Raw genomic sequence first — 20,482 nt, forward strand, 5'->3', positions numbered from 1 at the left:
ACAGTTATTTCGTTTTAATTTTTTTAGATGATTTGGCCACTAATTAAAACATGTAACCCTAATCATTTCCATTGAAAAAATTAAAGACATGCGAGAACAAAACAATCGAGTTGTACTTTAGAATGATTTATATTATTATTATGATTATATTATTTCGATTATCTATTATTCTATATAGGATTTTTTAACTCTGTTGTGAGAATTAGCCTTCATGTATTTCCCAATTTTATTTACAAGTAAATACTGAAATATAGACCCAACAAAATGGCCCGTATAGTTTTAAAAAAAAATATAAACCTTAAAGATGTATCGTGAATCATTTGTAACAAAGTCCCATATTTCAAAAGCATTGCATGTGTGCAATCGTTATCCATTTTTGAATCACACAATTTCCTTTCATTCTTTCAAAGCAGTAAACGCAGTTGCACATATGCTTTGATCTTGATAGACAGTGGTGCTTTAATGTTACCATTTATGTAATTCACATATTGCCTATTCATCCTATGTTTTTGTCTGTATTTACAACCGCCACGGCTATCTTGCTTAGGCTACGAGAAAATGCGTGGATTCAATTGCACATTGGCGTAGAAAATTGCAGAGATTAATTTGCACACAAAGCTTATCTTTATTGCATTCACCTTCTTTGGCAAAGAGTCTAATTGCATTTGATAAAACTATGGCTACACTGCTGGCTACACTTTAATCGGCCGTTTTATTCGTTCATTCGAGCTGTTTTGACTGATATTAGCTATAGAAAAGAAGGTGCAGATTATTTGCTAGAGTTCTTCGAAGCACACAGCAAGTCAGGCTATTGTTTGACCTTCAAAGTCTCTGTACTGCTCCGTTTCTTTTGACTCAGCCCCAGGTCTATTGTTTCCGTTTTGCCTCAGCGCTGTGCAGAAGGGCATCCCTACCATTGTTGCTTAGGGCTCGCGGCAGGGTCTCCACAAGAGACTTTTCCTCCTTTATCTGTCGCATGTTACCTGTCTCTGCACAGCCAAACAACTCCAGAGAATATTAATAGTAATAATACAAATACAAATTAACAGTTTGATAGTTAAATTTAGGCAAACTTGAGCTAAATCATATCTATAAATCTACTAACTTGTTACAAATGTGCTCTCTGCATTGAAAATGTTTAAACCGTTAAACTGACTTAATTTCGATAAAATGTCAAACGCGTAGTTGTAGAGTTAAATAAGCTGGCAAAGAATCAGTGATGGAAATTGGGTATGTGATATCAGTTGTAATGCCAACAGCCATTCATCAGAGTGCTTGTTATCGTAAGAATTTCTTCACACACACATACACTCAGAGTCCCTTTCTTATTTATCATTATTTTAATGCATATTCATAGTGTTACAAAGAAATAAAACAAGACATCAATACAACACTAAAGACAATAATTGGACTTGAAAATTCCAGCAAAATAAGAACAACTAAATGAAATATATAATGCGGATTACAAAAGTAAGCTGCTTCATATAAACGTAATTAAATACGGAACTCATCTGAAAATAAAACACACATTTTAATTAAAATGCCCGTAGTAACATACCTAGGCGTTATAAAAGACAGAAAACTTGTACCACAAAATTCACCCATTATGATAATCCATGTCTAGCCTATCATAGGTAACCGTTTACCACACATACGTTCGTACCGTAACAAACTTTTTATTTATTTACCTTGTCCTGAATAGTATGAAGAATTTCATATTACGAATAAAAAGAACAGAACAGCATGTAGTGTAGCTGTGGAGAGTTGGGTCATAGTAATCCCGCGAGCGTGCAAGCCGTGGTGCCCCCATCCCCCTCCTGGTCACGTGATTCATTAAATAATTAATGCAGTGGTTGCAGAATAGATATGTATTCGTCAGGAATATCGCAGACATGGTCTCCTAGTGTCTGACGTGAAATTCAACTGTCCTTTTAAAAACAAGCCCTATAGCGGAGCGAAAAAAAGCACAGGCAGAGACCCTCACGGAGGCTGCAATAAAACAAATTCGGACGGGGGAGCGTCTCACCGTGCGAAGCTTGTGAGTATACGAGGAAACGGGGAACGCCACTTCGACCGCCGCCACCGTTCCAGGCTTACCCGACTCCTTGCATTTATTTGCTGTTTTGTGGTGTTGTGGTAAATATCGTCCAGAAATACTCATCCTCGCCATCCCTTGTCATCATGCATGTATGTCTCACAAACCCATTCCATCGTTTGAATTCAGCTGCCAACAGGAGTGATGCTACATGTCATTGCATTACACCGCGCTCCATTCATATTACTACATATTTTTGAAAAGCTGCGTGTTTCTCTTCTTTTCCTCACCGTCCCACATAAACCATCTTTCTCCCTTCCTTTGCATGTCCCTCTCTCTCTCTCTCTCTCTGTACCGTTTTTTCAGCCAGCTACTTCGCTTGATTTATAGTGATATGTGTGTCAGCGGCAGCGGGGCTGCCATTGTGTATTTGTGAGGGAGTTGTGTTGTTTATGGCCGTCTGCGCGATAAATCATTTCTCTTTGAAAATGATGGGCGAGCGACGATATGCGGGAACGAGGAAGAGATTCCCCGGATTACCGTTTAGGCTCGCCGACTTCTGATTCGAAAACGGCCCGCGAACCCTTCGCCTTAGCCCTCTCTCCCCTCATCTTTAAGCCCCCCGAGTTGATTATCGCGAACGATTTACGACAATGGATCAGCGACTAATATGAAGTAGCTGCAGGTCTTGAGTTACTGAATATGCAATTACCAATTAAGGGAAGATTTGTTTAAATTTGGCAAAACGGGAACGCCTCGTCGCCTTGTAAATCTCATAAAAGTGTCCGCGCCCGCCAGGAAACTCATAGCCAGGGGTCTCATACCTGGACTGCAGCTGTTTTTCTTCATGGTGTAAAAACCTAATTGGAGTACTTACTGAGCAGAAAGGAACAGCTACTGCTTTAGTTTATTCTTAACTAGAACATTGACAGAGGTTGAATTGCCTTTAAGCCAAAAGAGGGTCACTGACACAAAGATCTTTTTTTCTTCTTCTGATTTTCTCTTTTATGTGGGACAAACCTAACAGACTGACATTGCCTGATTTAAGATTAGCCTTTCCGATTAGCTTCAGTTACAGAAGGCTTTCAGTAGCCACTTTATTACAAGTCTATTTTTTCTACAAGTGATTTTAATACGATGAAAACTGAAAGAATAGCACAGAAATCTGCCTCATTGGCTGGCATGCTATTTGAACTGGATTCCCCCCTCCTTATCTGTGCACGAGGAGGAGGCTTGTCAAGTGAGCGACTTTACCTGTAGTAAATCTTGTTTATGACGTGTTAATGTTATTTCGTAGAGATGGCAATAATTGTGCAACGCACATGCGCCGCTGAAGAAAACGTCCACAAACAAAGAGGTTTATCGTTTTTTATTGTTTTATTCACACAAACATAAAAGCACACACAAACTGTAATCTATGATCTCAAGGTAAAAACAACAACAACAAAAAAAAACCGATAACTGTTAGTGTTACTGTAAACAGCAATAACAGATCAACAGAAAATAATAATAGGCTAATAATAATAATAACAATAATAATAATGGAGTTATTTGCCCCTTTGCTTTATAGCATTGCAACTGTTTTATTCACCTCCTCTCCATCTGGGTAGTACAAACCTTTGTGTAACAAAATTAGAATAACTCCTTGGCTCCTATCAAATATTAATGGGCACACCGGCATGGCGAGCACCATCAAAATGTATAATTCCAGCAGCGCTCCTTGTTGCCCGGCGCTGTGTCAAAAACAATATCCGAGCTCATTTTGGAGGATGCGCAGGGAGCGAAAAGATGGGACATTTTTTTCGTGCAGGGACTCGCCAGGCGGATCTAATATCTGATTTCACGTGTTTAGTGACAGCAGAGGTTGAATAAATGATTCAAAATGCCAGTCAGTTTGGATAGACATTAAGAGTCCCCATATCTTTGCAGACAAAAAATGTTTTCAAGTATGGTCACACGGTTAAGTTTATCACAAAAGTGTCAGTGATATAGATTAAATAACATTTTTGTAACCAAATATATATCATGTACATTTAATTAATAACAATTAAAACATTATATTAAGACTAATATGCAAAATTTTAAATCTTTGTATGCCAGCCGTAAAGATTACAAGTAATGCAAATGGCAGCATTAAAATCATGGAGTAAAACCATTTAAATGCCCATAAAGAAAGCAAATCCAGGTAATTGTATATCAATTTATTATGCGTTCTGATACTGGCCTGTGTATAGGGGGGTGTTAATGCTTGTTGGCCCTTTTCCCCCTTGTTTATCAGACAGTATTCCGATAGTTCATCACTAGCGAGTTTCCTCAGTCTTTGGATTGGATGTCGGCCATATTGTCCTCTTATTGCATCCAAATGTACACTAACAAGATGGAGCGATGTATAAACTAAGCTGCTGTTTCGCTATTTAATCTTCAAACCTTATATCATTTTGACTTATTTAAAACAAACATTACCACATTTGATAGAGCAGACATAACAATAACAATAATAATAATGATGATGATAATATTAAAGAACTTCGGCATGGCTAAGTTAGATAAACCACCCCGTTTTCAGTGGAATTCTAGACATGTGCAGTAAATAAAAATACATCAAATTAATGACGTGTATTTGTACCACTTAAACGATCATAGTTGGGTGTTCAGCGATTATAGTTCTGCAATTTCTATTACTAAACGATCAAAGCGAGTATACAACTATGATCGTTATACTATCACTAAGCATGGTGGCTAAATACAATCATGTTTTGGTCTCATACCGAATCTTTTAGTCCTTTTGTCTTTCATTGGATTCGTCATTTTATTAGGCCAGTAGTAGCAGTTGTACGTAGCTACGATTTATTTTATCTTAGCTTAGGTGAGTTTTCCAGGTGTTTCCCCTGTCTCCTAATGCACGAATAATTACCCATTTGGAAATAAATCAATATCAAACCTCTCTCTAATTCATAACGGTCTACACAGAGCAACGATTGAAAGCACATGAAAAATGAGCAGAGAAACACTATCCAGAGGCTACACGCGGGATTTTCATCCATTTGAGGAGCATGGGGGAGCGCGATAAGAGAATTCAGCCGGAAATGTTCGAGCCACCGTCTGCCTTTTTATGCAGTGGCTAAGAATAGCATGGATATTATCATCACACTTTTAAATAGTTATAATTGAACTTCCGTCTATGTCTGCTGCGTGTGTGTGTGTGTGTGTGTGTGAGAGAGAGAGAGAGCGCACGCGCCTGTTGTTTTCTGCTATCTCTGCGTGGGTAGTGTACAACCTAGCACACAAAAGCCTCGAAGAACGAAAGCCAAGTGTAGTGACTTAACTTGGAGGTTGTAAATGTAAGGCTAGTGAATGCAGGAACTAGGCATTCGAGCAAAGATAGTAAAACAAAATCGACTGAAGCCAGACCTACCAGATGCATTTTTTTTGTAAACTCAAGAAAATAACAAGTAGCCTACCCTTTTATATCTATTGGAATTTGGCATAATTCCCTTAAAATAAAAAGGAGACAAGAAACGTGTTGGATGTCGACAGGAAAGGGAACAATTATCGGAATGAGGTTGACCGTGTTCGCCCTTGCCGAAGCCTGCAGGTTGCAATAACCATATGGCCCATGTGTTGGCCCCGTAGCCGTGCAGTACCCTATTGGACAAACGAACCCCGTTGGCTTCTCCACCCTGTGTGTCCTGTCAGTCCACTGGTTCACTAGTTCACCGTGTCAATCCACCCTGCTCCGCGCAAGCAGCGAGAGGCAATCAGACAGCTTGAGGCTAGAGGTGGAATCTTTCGCCTGCTGGTGAGTGGTGCTCCAGAGCAGTCACACGCTAAGACTCAAAGCCTGGGGTTCGGCTGAAGGAAAAACGCTGAGCTCCCGGAATATTGGGATTGTGGACGCCTGAGTGGGGCTGTGCGCGCATTAGCAGTTCCCAACGCGCCTATATACGCTGTGATCCACAAAGTAGCCTCATTTTATTGTTTTATGTAAACGTTTAAATCGATAAGGAAGCTATAAAACGTTACCTTCTCTCATCGAACAACAATTATTTAAAATCTATAAAACAATCCTTTCACGGCAGCCATTCTGTTCCGTCGTTTTGCGTAAATATTCCAAAAACAAAGGCACATCTTCGGCGGAGATACCGGGAGGAATGCTGGATGTCAGGTAAGATTTGCAAGCTTCGAATGATGCCGCATGCCTGGACTCTTCCTTGTGTCCCGAGCTCTTCTGCCGACAAGTCATTAATTATCCGTTGTGTGACCTAGAGTCATCCCTGGGTGTGCCCGACTACGAAAACTTTTTTCTTTGTTTTCAAACAACTGGAGACACTTGCCTTCAAATAGGTAACCGATGAGGGCTAAATGTTGGCTCATTCCCCACATACCTTTCTTTTTTACATTTCTTTTATTACTCTTGTGGTTCTGTAACGTTCTTTTTTTCATCAGTTAGACTAATTTCTCAAAATCTCCACTTGATTGGAAAAGTATGGAGATTCGCGCAGAGGTCTGAAAGAGAAAAAAGAAGACAGATTTATGACCTAAATAGAGGGCTGCTTATTCTACTAACAGCTCCTAATTTCGACATTTGCTTTGCTTTCCACTGATCGCGCCACGTGTATCCCAAAATGGCCTTATAGCCATTTATTCTTGTTATTATTTTTAAATTTTGCTGCTTGTAAAACGAGTGGCGTCCTTAAAACTTATAGTAGGCGCAAGCTGTCAAAGGTAATAAAAGAGCGGCTAATAATTCAAATGTGGCCTCAAGGTAGACGGCTATATTGAAACATAATGTCTCTTCTGTGCTCCCTGCTCCTTGGTCGTTTCAACATGGATTTCTTAAAAGAAAAAACAACGACGAATTTTCATTCTCGAATCTTTGTTACATTTTACTACTGATAAACGGTGAAGTTATAATAAAATGTGAGTTTTATCAATTTCGAAGCGATAGAATGTTAACATAGGTGAATAGCATTGAACAGTGTATATATATATATATATATATATATATATATATATATATATATATATATAAAAGTTGAGACTACAAAATATTGTTAATTTCAAAAATATCTGTTGCGTAAACCGTAACACGTTTGTCTATTATATGGTTTGTTTGAATTAAGACAGGAGACATTTGCTATAGGCTATATAACCTATAGGACGAGGACATAATATAATTAAATGCTAACAAAAGTTTACTATAAATCACTTAAAGGTTCTGACACAAATGTTTGACATCAAACAAGCTAAAACTACATTGTCACTTGTAGACATGTGCATCAAACGCTTTTAGAAGCTCAGGAATCAGCCCTCTGAGTCAATCTGCGCGTTCTGACACATTTTGAAAAATCTCTTCTCTAAGTACTACTTTTGGTTTTGTTGTTGTCTTGATGGTCGTTAGCCCAAAAGAGAAATTGTGACCAGCGGTTTCCGCGAACTAGCGTACAGGTCTGAATAAAACCACAAAACTCTAAGTGGATATAATTTAATTGATTTTATCATAAATCACTGACAGTAAAGAGAGAGGACCAGTAAGAGAGAGCAATTTAAAGAACAGTGCGACTGTCAACTAGGTCATAAAGCTTTTTATATACAGTATGTATATATTTCCCAGTCTCAGAATAGTTTATTGCTGTCATAATTATCACAGTCTGTGATTTTCATGTGCATCAATAGCTGCAGTGGTGTGTGGAGTTATGCAGCTTTACTAAAGCGCCTATTAAACAGCGACCACAAAATAAATCATTCAATGACTGATTTAACTTATCTTTTACTCTTAAAGTTAAAATCAGATCCAACTGCTGTTTCACTTCTAACAGGGTGCATTTTTATTTTCTCTGCTCATTTGTCAGATTTGTGAAGTTGGCAGTTTTGGGGACCCTGGGGGCATGGGCCTTGGTTGACCCAAAGACCCTGTCTCTTCCTCAGTCAGTGTCTTCATTCAAAAAAAGTTAAACATTATCCACCCTATGCACAGATGGTCCTTAAAAATTAACTTTGTGGTAGAATAGCTGAAAGTTTGACTTTTATTTAAGACCATCTGAATGAGTACTTTTAGAGCATGGAGGATTGCAGGGCGTTGCGCGGTAATGCCTAATCTTCAGGTTTGTAGTTTCGTTTAGTTAGCCTTACCAGTAAATCCACTTGGACGATATTTTCATCAAGGTAAAGCTTTAGGACAAGTCAATTAAACAAAATATGATTAAGTAGCGCAAACATAAAATTTACACAAAGAAAACCACCTGACCCCAGTCCAGAGCAATAAATAATGATTAATTCGCATATGAGAAAAAGTTCTTCCCGGTGAGCGTCTTTGTTGTGAGCATTGCGCACAGGTCAGTAAGGCAAACGAGAAATCTTTAGTTGATGCTATATGCGTGGGTGTCAGAAACCAAGCCCCCTGCCCATTCCCACAGCCTGCTAGAGCAGAAACGCCTTTAATCGTCCAAAGATTGGCCACAGAAGGCCTAACGCATCCAGCGGCCTCACACTGAAGTTTGTGGTGTTGAAAGTTGGATGTCATCCGCCAGACTGCAAGAGAAAAGAAGACATATCTAGCCGCTCCCAGCTTAAAACAGACTCCTCTTTCGGCATTTGGGTATGCTAAGCGTTCGAGCTCATTACTTTTCAAAGCACGGGATTCCAACAAACGGACTTGATGAAAGCTCAACATTCTGTGATGGGGGAGCGATATCAGTGTTTTTTGCTGGGTGGCACTCAAGAAAACGGGGCAGAAGTTAATTAATTGCGATTGAATGGATTATGAATGAAAATGCATATTTTCTATTTTTGGATTTATTAAGACTAGGAAAATACTTCAAAAAGACATTCTGACGCATGCGTGTCACGTGAGCGAAGGATTCAGGGCATTATTTTGGATTTTGGAGAGAGGGCCTTTATGGTATCGCCCAGTCACTACTAAATAGCCAGTTCAAAACCGCCTGGTAAATTACACAACAAATGGGATGAGGTCGGATTTGCGCTGACTTCCAGAAGGTGCCATACGTGCTTCTCAAGAGCCTGTGGACGTACAGGACGGGAGATTAATGCATAAATATAAGACATTACAAGGGGATTCCAAAGTACCTCTGACTGATCATTAATCTGGTGAGTTATCGCACCTCCACGGAAAGGTCAAGCTGCAAACCCAGTGCCAATCTGTCAAAGCCACGCCGCGCGCCTCTTTTAGTTTCGCGAGTTTTACTCTCCCACGTTCGTACGTACGTGTTGCATATATTTTTGAAACGAAGAACTATATTACAGATGGCTGCGGCCATGCAAAGAAATGATGCAATATCCAAGGGTGAGAGGGATAATACGTTTAAAAATGTAGCACAACTGTTTTGGAAGCTATCAAACATGGGTGCAAATGAGTTCACAGTGTGAACTATGCAGAGTGTGAGAGTAGCTCCTACTATATTTAAACGGTCAGACAAACCGAACACAGTCTCCCACTGCCCGTGTATCCACTTAATATGCATTTATATAAATGATGCAGGAGCCCTTTGTTGCAAAGTCCGCAGTAATGAGCGCACGTGAATCCGGCTGTTGTTTTCTCTCTGAGCCTTCGATAGCCTGGACAGTAATTATACACTATTGGAAAGCTTTCCGTGCAGCAGAGGAGAAGCTGGTTCTGGTTCGGCTAAGCCGTTGCTCTCTGGTTGCTTTCTCTTCCATTTTCCTCACTAAAAATTGGCTCATCAGCTCTTCTGGCTGGGAGCTGCCTCCTCCCTTTGTTCTGAGAGCAGCAGCGTTCCTGCTTGCTGGGGCACGAGCACCCTTCACTTTATAGGTAACTTTAGGTTAGTCCAGCAAGGCTGCGGGTCGCTGGCGTGTTACCGGGGACGAATCGACCCAAAAATACCCGGACAGCGGTAGAAACGGGCCCGGGTGCTGGGAATGGAATCGAGCCAACGGCGTGCGTAAGTGCGGGGATGCAATAAATAACTTTATAGCGCTGTAGGCCGCAGAGTCGGGGAGGTCGGGGGAATCCTCGTTTTGATTTATGTGTTTGGGGTAGCTGTCACGAGCCGGCGAACGAAACCGTCCAACGTTTATATTCCACTTTTAATAAGCGCTGCTATGCAGACCAGCAAGGCCATTTCATTCCATTTCAGTTCAGGCCATCGCCTACTGTATATATCCATTTTCGGTCCTCCAGGGCACCCGTTTGGATTAAGGGCTGTGTTTATCAAGTTTATGGGTGGATTTTATACCAGAATGGTGGGGTTCGCGCTTCATGGTTTTCTCAATAGTTGCCGAACGTTGTCGCTTGTTCTATTTCATTTTTGTAAATCTTTTTTGTAATTTGTGTATGATGGTTGTATTTTAACATTTTAATGCTATATATTATTGTTATTAGTATATTATTAGTATTATCATTATTAGTATTAGCAATTGTCTTGGGATGTTATATAACTATTAAATAACAATTGCATAATATTGCAGAACAGAAAAGTAGATCATTCTTTATAACAAGGCCAGGAGAGCTTGTTATGCTTGTTATTACGTTTTTATTCCTTTATTCATCTGTGTGTTTTTTTTCAATGTTTAAATAAGAGCGCATGTATGGTTTTGAGAATGAATCGTTTTGATTTTCAACATACCCTTTTCTGCTGTCAGTAAATCCGTTAGGAGGGCCAAAGGTTCTGTTTTAAATGATTAGAAATATCATGCTTAATTCAATACATGTTGAAAATCAATAGAAGTAAGGGACTTTGGGATACAGCGTAAATATTTTCGTTGGCCTCGAATTTCTCTCTGTATTCCGGAACATAATTTAAGGTTAACATGTCGGTCAACAGTGGCCAACCATCAAATTGTCTTCGAGGTCAATTTCTCTACATGAGGTCTGGTGTTCTCTATTGGATTTTTGGCGACCCCGTTTTGATTGCATCTCTCTTTTTTCTGTCCCTCTACTTACAGTTCCTTCTCGTTATCAAGAAGTTGTATCCTTGCATAAAATCTAGAAGTGATAAAGGACAATATCTCGGTAAGTGATTCAATCTTTTTTCAAGTTTGACAGTGATTTATACCCTCTGGTTATGTGTTTGGGAAAGAGACTATTTTTTCCCCATTGCTTTTAAAAATTGTTTTAAACATTGGTATTATTATGAAATCTGAATTTATATTTCTACTGACTCAAAGAATAAAACAAATCAGAAAATTCGCATGCTTTATTAAAATGTTTTAATTTCAAAGCATTTTTCATACAATGTAACATCAGGATTCTAGCTGAAATAGCATATAATGCAATAGCATTCAAATGCATGTTTGATTGCATATAATGATCCCAATTTGGATGGCAATTATACCGTTGCATACTGGGGAACACATCTCGTGAACTTTTGCAGTCCCCTATGCTATTTTCTATATTGATCGATGCGCATTTCGAGTGTGTTGCTGCATCTAGGTTGTTTTTAAAATGTATAGAATGTTGCGACTGGGGAAAAAAAAAAGAAAAAAAAGAAAAAAAGAAAAAAATAGAAAAACAGTTAATGTCTGATTGAAACAGAAATCTGTTTTACAATGATATAGTACTATAGGGATTGGGATGGTGATTACGTGCTGTTTTATTTTTGAGGCTGCTCATGATTCTTTGAGAAATCGTTTGACGCCTTAAATAATTGCTTAGCAAACGGAGACTCGCAACTCACAGTAAGTCCCACGCTAGAATAACACTCACAACATGTTTTTTTTTTCAATGTAAATAAACATACAAACAACAACATTAACAGCAGCTCATTAATTGTTTTGCCAAAAGGCTACTAGAGCTGTTTTGCTGTCTTGTTGTTTGACTTTTTTTTTTTTTTCAGGGGCATAGCATTCTGAAACAAAAATATTTTTTCCATTAATGCCATTATTTTTTAAAGACCACTGTCCTATGAACGAAAAATGTTCTCTTTAAATTGTTCCTACAATACTGAATGAAACTGCTTATAGCAACGGTTTGCAACCATTTTTACTTTTCATTATTACTCTTAAAAAAACAATGGAATTTTGTTGAAATAACAGTATACAATGCTCCATACAGCTGCATATAAATGTTGTTTGTATAATTTAACAATTTCAATACTTCTTTAATATACCAACACAAACATACAGTAGATTTAAAATCTATTTAAACGAACTCATTGATTTTAATTTCAAAACGAGTATCCAGGGATCCTTGTGAGGTAGGATAGAATGTCCGGAAGTGTAGTTTCCCCCCCTGGTTTCTCGAGATGTACATCCATGGAAATAATGCACCGAGGCTGTGGTTGTCTTTTTTTGTATTCCATTGGAAAAGAACGAGGAATGTAACATCCATCACCGCGCAGCTCAATATGCTGTCCTTTTTATGAAAATTAACAACATGAATCCCAGTCCATGAAAACCAGCACGTCATAATCCGAACTGTACAATTTGACCCACTGTCTGAACAATAACAGTTTGTTAATGTTTACATCATAGCTGAAAGATGGCAAAATGGAAGAGTAGAAATTGTGTTTTCTGCATTTCGTTGCCTCAGCCCACGTATTAGTTAATTAGTGCCCTTTTAAGTGGCTCCCCATTGGATCCTTTTAGCAAGGTTGCAAAATAAGGAACAATGCCGTTTAGTAAAAAGTTGCAGACACCTACATTTTTGCCTTGTGCCTTCCTCCCACACCGTTGGTGATGCTCTCTATTCAAGCACCTAGAAGAAATGCATCTTTTTAAAGTTGCCTGTTTACAGCTGCCTGTGTATGGTGGAAGTCATAAATCTTACGTAGCCATAAACGACGGGGGTAGTGTCCTGAATAATAAAAATAGAGAGAGAGAGAGAAAGAGAGAGAGAGAGAGAGAAAGAGAGAGTAAGAGAGAGGGAGACGTAGTGTTTGGCTTAAGGAGAGAGAAGTAGCAATATCTCTTGAACACTTTCCTGGTGTGTTTTTTTTTCTTTTCTTTTTTCCATCTTGGTCTCGCGCCGGCTTTCATCCTTATTTCCTTTTCGCGTTTTTCTCGTATCGTATTTTTCCCTTCTGTCCTCCACCCTTAAAGGATATGTTGATATTTTTCTCTTTATGTATAGCCTACAGTAAAAACAGAAGACACTCTCTCGTCTATTTTAACGTGCACGCGCCATCCTTGATACTCGCAGGACTTGTGTGACCAGAACTCGACAGAGCTTCTTAATATTAAAAAAAGCTTTCTTTTTTTTTTTTGGTGATTTGTTTTCACACCCCTCCCTCAGGTTTCAAGTCCGCCTGTTGTCTGTTCTCTTGTTCTTACACCCCCACCTCATTGTTTTTTTTATATATATTTTGCGCATAAGTTATTATAGTTGGGTGTGTTGGCAGGGATGTGATGAAATATTAACAATACAGATAGAATGTTGTTTCTGCCTCAAGCAAGAGGCAAGCCGGCGCTGAGAACGTACTTCCTGGTAATTTAATATACACCGGTAGAGTAAGAGAGGGAGCGAGAAATGGGTCCTCTCTGCTATAGTTGCCTGCTAAACAATGTTACTAGAGGATAATAGTTCAACCACACAAGTGAAAGTGACTCGGGGAAAAAACTCTTCTGCTTCCGTTGTAGACCTTTATCTTGTCCCGAGCGCCTGCAATTAGCATAAGTTTTCACTGGTGACGCTGTTTGATGGGGATTAACGCTTGAGCCTCTCACATCCAGCCTGCTCCGTTATTTCCAATAGCTGGAAAGGCCTGGTGTTGACTACATACAATAACCTAGCAAAAACGAGCAAATAATAGGCTACCAGCAGACCACGGGCCCCGACATGAGACGGGGAGATGTTTCGGCGAGTCGGGAGCCCACATCGGATTATGATGTTCAATTTTGCGCCATGAGGAAAAGGAGAGGGGAGATTGAAGGCGAAATCTGAGGCCATTGTTATCTGCGAGCAGGGCGTACCAGTCGACAGGGCGGCCAGGAGCAGTGCTGCCTGTCCATTTGCAGCCCCCCTCGCATACCTCAGATCTTTAATGCTAGACCGTCTCCCCCTTTCGCGAGCCGAGGGGAATCGTCCAGCAGCGCCCGCACTCTGGCGCGGGGCAGCCGTGCTCGAGATACCCGGCGTTTGACGCGCGCTGTCTGGCTGGAATATCGAAACTGGTATGAGCTTTGGGCTTCTTTATTGATTGCAGCGTGGCCGAATGTGGAAAATATGATGCCTGCTCGCGCGTCTCTCGTCAGAGGCTAAGGTAAGCTGGTCTGAAATAGGCTATCAGTTTGTGAATGGCGGTATGTGTGTCCTAGTGATTTATGACCGTATGACTCCAAACGCGGTTCAAGAAGAGTTCACAATGCTTTAAGCTTCCATTGAAGCTGGAGCTTTCTTTCGCTACCTCTGAATAAATGCACCCAAGATTGTGTTATCTAGTCTAATTTTGGCTTTGTTACATAACAAAGGAGATCATTTTGGGGGATGTTTGTTTTCATAAATGCTTTGGTAGGAAAGCGTGAGTTTATGTTCAAGACTGAGGTGGTGATTTTACGCGAGAAAATAAAACGCCGTAGTTATACGTCAGTATGCAATATTCAAATGATTTGAACGATTTCGGCAAATGCTTCGATTGGCACTAAGGTTTGTTTTCATTTGATATTGAATTTGCACGTTAAAGGCCTGTTCTTTCCGAATGCAAAGACTGTGGGTCTCTCTAATCGACATACTATTTACTATCTTTTTGGGGGTTATATGTAAGCTATCCGTTTAATATTTACATAAATATCAGGTAACTTATTTTCGAATAGCAAAGAGGCGCCCAAGCAGTGTTGTTTTTGTTGACGTTTGGGTTGGTCCTGCTCCTACTACGTCTGCTTTCGACTCCGTAATTGTATTAGGGCTGGATCTACAGAAAAGTTGGTTATTGTGTTACCGTAACAAGAGGGCCAAGACATTACGTGTTCCATTAAATGGAACAGCGATATGATTTCATATCTATTATGCCTGTTTTTATATCCCCCTCTTCCTCTCCCCTTTCTCTTCCCTGTACAATTCCTTAGAGTAAATGATTAGGATTCCGGCCGTCCTCTTCGAAGATAAATGACCGACATTTGTGACGTGTTGAGACTGAGTTGATGTCCAAAAGCTGCAGCTCACATTTACGCTTTATTCAACAGAAACACAAACATCTCAATGTTTACACATTTATTTCTAAATAATAGAATATTAATCGTAGAATTAGAAATATCCATTTATTGCAGGGAAGTACATTTTACAATCAGTAAGAATCATTATCAGTCAGAGAAAGACAAATTCACTGTCTATTCCAGTCAATTTTAACAAAGGATTTTTTTTCTTTGAGTTAGATTCTGCAATAATGTATTTTTGAGCTCTAAAGCGTATAATGTTGGTTCAAAATATTAAAACAGTTTTCTTTTTTCTTTTAAACAAACAACAACAACAACATTGTTATATAACACACACACACACACACACACACACACACACACACACACACACACACACACACACACACACACACAGGCTGTACATACACACGGTTTTAGAAAATTATAAGTGAATTTAAATGATAAATTATAAGGATGATTAATTTAGCTATAGTATTTAGCTAGACCACATATGCTTTTTTTCTGGAACACTTTATTTTACGATAAATACAATTACAGTTATATAAACCAGAAAAAAAAAAATGTTACTTGATCAAATGAATATATATATTTATTTATTTTCATTTGATTTTTACAACTAGAAAAAAAGCACAGGACGCAAAACAGGGTTTATGTAAATCAGGCCTTCATTATTGCCATGTGTAGCAAACGAAATATATGACAGCATTAAAATACTAATGTGGTCTTCCAGTCATCTAAATACATTTGTGTGTCATTTATAGAAATATACACATAATTAATGAAAAATGGCAAGGTAATGTTATCTATGAATAAAGGACTCGAAATAGTTAAAATGGTTTTGCCCACTGTGAATTGAACTTGCAAGTATCTGATAAAGCAAAAGCCTTAGTAGTCCTTTCTTAAAACATCTTACGCAAATTATTGGCTTCCCTTCGTCTTTTTTTAATAACATTTACTACCCAGGCGAGTGAGTGAGAATAAATGCCAGGTGCCTGTAAGTGTTTGAGTGATCGTTTTTCGCCCGGTCCTCTCAGCAACCCCAGAGCAAAGCTGCGAGGTCTTGAGCTTTTTAAAGGGCTGGATTTGTCTATTTTTGGTCCTGCGACCATTACGAATAACACCTTCTGGTGAAGCTTTCCCTCTGCGTTCATAAAGGCCAGCAACAAAGTTAAAGAAACACAGTGCCGGTTTGTCAGGTTTTAATGTTGCCCAAATACGTTTGTTTGTAACTGGAGAAAGCCCTCCAAAGATTCCCTTTGTGTTTGAGACAAGAGCTCTCTCAAATGTCCGCAGAGATCGTCTGTTTTGTCCAAGTTTAATTTTCTTTTTTGATTAACGCTTTGTTGACTTTTAATGCGTTAGCGTTTTATTGCGTTTCAATTGCACAAATTAAATAAATATGAAATATTTTTACACAATATCAGAGATCTTAGAATGGAGCCCAGTGTCAACAATTACCACCTAAAACGCATCTTGGCAAGTTAATCGTAACATCTTTATTTTTATGACAAGAGATTATTTATGTATGTATGTATGCATGTATTTATTGATTTATTTCTTTTCCTTCCTACCTAAATACTTGCATATCAGTAGGAACAATGACCACAGCACAAAACGTTTTATTTATTTATTTGGAGAACAAAGGCAAGATAAATCTGTAATTTAAAGTACAATTTATATAACATGCAATGCAAAAAAATAATAATATATTTTTATAAAATGGAGTATGCCAGTTCAAAACCTTATGTGTAGTTTGAGAGGGAGTGAAGAGAGAGAGAAAGAGAGAGAGAGAGCATCTGCAGGCTGTGTTGTGGGAACATGCTATTCATGTCATGGCGTCTTTCAGTGCAGTAAGATGGATTTACCTCGCGCCCCTCTTATTATGTGCCTCTTATAACCTTTCAGGTCAGCTTCCAAGAGGCCATTGGAAAGAGACCGTCACGTGACATCTAGTGCCAATGTTCTTCCAGAAGGTCGTCAGGACCCTGGTAGCCGGTAACTCGATTTTTGGAAATGCAGAAAACGACCTACTACGACAACTCGACACTTTTCGGAGGATACTCGTACCAGGGGGCAAACGGTTTTGGCTATGATGCCCCGGCACCAGCCTTCCAGAACTCAGCTCATCTTGAGGGTGACTACCAAAGGTCTGCATGCTCTCTACAGTCGCTCGGCACCAGCGCACCCCCACAGCCTCAGCATGCCAAGACGAAAGAGCTTAATGGCAGCTGCATGCGGCCCAGTCTGCCACCTGAACACCACCCACCCCCCCAGGTTTCCCCTCCTCAGAACGCTGTAAACGTTGCTGCCTCAAATGCCACCCAGCAGCCAGGCGGTAGCGGTGGTGGCGGGGCTGGCGGCGGGGGCACAGCCAAATCGTCATCCAAGTCGTCTTCTCTGGCCCCAAACCCAACTCTCACGAAGCAAATCTTTCCTTGGATGAAGGAGTCACGTCAGAACACCAAGCAAAAAAACAGCTCCCCTAGTGCAAGCTCAGCTAACGGTGTGTTTGCCAAACCCCTTCTTCTCTTCTGTTCTGTTCTATTCTCTCCTCTTCTCACCCTTCTTGACCGAGACAGATGTTGGCCAACATTATTAGCTTGAAAGGGGATACAATAGGGGTGGGACTAAATCAGAACATGCTCGTTTCAAAGTTTTCAATATGTTTAGCAAGGGGACAGGCCAGCCAGGTTTATTGTACAGCTTTAAAAAAAAGTCTAAGAATTGTGATGATTATATGGTTATATGCTCTGAATATCTTTGACTATAAAAGTGGCAGAAGATGAAACGGCAGTACGCAAAGATTATTGTTTAGATTTTAGATTGCAGTAATGCCACATCACTTGTCATACATAATTATTGTGTCCAGATAACAGAAGATTTATCCCACAAGCCTCTGAATTTGCACATAGAGGTTTCTATCTTTCTAATCCTCCCTGTAAACCATTTAAAAGACAAACCATGTAGCAAACACACCGTTGCCTAGTGCACCGTACGATTCTGGCCCTGGGCTTTAGTTGTAATGTGATTTACATACACAAGGTCAATGTAAGGGCATGCGTCTCTTAATAAATGCCAAAGTTATGAAGTGTTGACAACCAATATCAGGGGGATAAGTTTTTCATGGCCGGCTTTATTAGTGGGAACGATGCATTCAATTTCCGTGTGGAGTAATTATGTTTTATTTCATTCTCACCCCAGCGGAGAGCAGCGGTGGTGAGAAAAGCCCTCCGGGTTCTGCAGCTTCCAAGAGAGCACGCACCGCTTACACCAGCGCTCAGTTGGTGGAGCTCGAGAAGGAGTTTCACTTCAACCGATACCTGTGCCGGCCGAGGCGCGTGGAGATGGCCAATCTGCTCAACCTCAGCGAGCGGCAGATCAAGATTTGGTTCCAGAACAGGCGGATGAAGTACAAGAAAGATCAAAAGTTGAAAGGCATCGGCTCGTCCTCAGGGGGGCCATCCCCCACAGGAAGCCCACCTCTTCCAATGCAGTCCTCGGCTGGTTTCATGAACTCTATGCACTCAATGGGCAGTTATGACGCTCCCTCCCCACCATCTTTTAACAAGCCCCATCAAAATGCATATGCCATGTCAACAGCCTATCAGAACCCAATGAAAGGTTGCCCACCCCAACAGAAGTATGGAAACACTGCACCGGATTATGACCCACACGGGCTACAGGGTAACAGTGGCACCTACGGGACACCAAACATGCAGGGTAGCCCCGTGTATGTGGGAGGTAGCTATGTTGATGCCATGCCTGCCACTGGGCCTTCTATGTATGGCCTCAATCACCTACCACACCACCAGTCGGCAAGCATGGACTACAACGGTGCCACACAGATGTCGGGGAACCAGCACCATGGACCGTGTGACCCACATCCGACATACACGGATCTGTCTGCACACCATCCTTCTCAGGGTAGAATCCAAGAAGCACCCAAGTTGACTCATCTGTAGCAGGTTTGGACAAATAATAATAAAAGAAATGAAAGGAAGACAAAACGAAACAGACTAACCCATGGGGCGATGCAATGGGGTTGAAAAAGATGATCCAGTGGTTTCTTGCCATGACTAGAACACCGGTTTATGTCAATGTTGTCCTTCCATTCATACGTGAACATACCTGAATTTAGTATCCATAGGTCTAAATACCCCTTTAAAATGATACACTGAAAAGTGTAAAAGTGAAAAGTGGCTAGTTTATGCCAAGGAATAGACTGTCTAGCTGTATGACCTCATTACATTATCTTAAATGTTTGTGTACTTCTTCAGCATTGTCACTGCATTCCTCACACTTTGGAGAGTGGTACGGTATACCCTACATTTAAACTTACTGGTGCAAGAAAACCACTGGATTGTTTTCGTCCACTACCCTTATTTCACATACCTCTTTTTTTAAAACGTCACACAAATGTCAATTTTTTATTAACTTGTTCCCAAAACTGCAGCAGAGTGGCACCTTGTCTTTAGCAAGACGGTGATAAAGATATTCATCTCTTTTAAGTCCGTTATACACTATGCTACCTATCACTATTGATGAGAAGTAAATATAATTTTGTTATGGCTTTGACACAGGGTAAAAAAGAAGAGTTGAGAATACTAGTAAATTAAAACTCATTCCCTCAACTCGCTGTCCCCTCCCTCTCCCCCTCCCCCTCCCCCTCATACTCCCTTCCCCAGTTCTCTATCTTTCCCAATCTTTGGGTTCGCCTACATTAGTCCAAACTAATATAAAAGGCCCACATTTTCTCATATCTTGACTTAACGTGGAAACAGGGTATATTTGAACAAAAATGCATGTCCGGGAAACCAAGCTACAGCGCAGACGTCTCTGTTTACGCCTAATGCGCTCTGGTCTGGGCATCATTGTTGCACTTAGAGTTTACATTTAATGGGTGAGGAAGAAAAGTAAATCTTATTTTGAATCGGAAGACCTTCAATCAGCGTCTTTCGCTAAGTGTGTTCAAGTGAACATTCATAAATATATATTTATTTGTTATAGCCAGTTTAAATACTTTCTTTTTTGTATTATTTATCCCCATGTATTTATATCGATAAAATGTACTTTTTTAGTATCTACCTGTTATAAAAAGACGCTGTGTTCTTGTCATTGTAAGAAATTAATTTTTAGTTCTTGTATTTTAGAGATATGTAGCTTTATGTTACCCTTGTATAAATAATGTCTTGACTTGTACAGGGGGCGCAAGAACGGAATCAAACCGTTCCCGCATAGTCGAGAATTAGACGAAATATAGCGAAACATTTTGAGAACTTCATTTGTCCTTTGTAACTACTTTTATTTCCTTGTTAAGAGTTGGTTGTTGAACAATTCTTTAATAAAATGTTATGTTATTCATTTCCACTCTATAAG

The 20,482-nt window shown here is 39.9% G+C and overlaps 1 protein-coding gene across 8 annotated transcripts in view; it reads left to right on the forward strand.

The window, feature by feature from the left end:
* The window catches only part of hoxb3a (homeobox B3a), a 51,227-nt gene extending 30,760 nt beyond the window's left edge, over positions 1–20,467 (forward strand). For 2 of the 8 annotated variants that reach the window (XM_082165466.1, XM_082165465.1), the window contains exons 3-5: positions 10,961–11,027; positions 17,012–17,609; positions 18,308–20,467. In XM_082165466.1, the coding sequence (XP_082021592.1) occupies positions 17,120–17,609; positions 18,308–19,068 (1,251 nt within the window). In that variant the 5' untranslated portion in view covers positions 10,961–11,027; positions 17,012–17,119 and the 3' untranslated portion in view covers positions 19,069–20,467. The other 6 variants (XM_082165469.1, XM_082165470.1, XM_082165468.1 and 3 more) reach the window with 6 other exon arrangements.
* The last annotated feature ends 15 nt before the right edge of the window (positions 20,468–20,482 follow it).

This window comes from Leuciscus leuciscus, assembly GCF_965113295.1.
Source record: "Leuciscus leuciscus genome assembly, chromosome: 1".
Taxonomy (NCBI): Eukaryota; Metazoa; Chordata; class Actinopteri; order Cypriniformes; family Leuciscidae; genus Leuciscus; species Leuciscus leuciscus.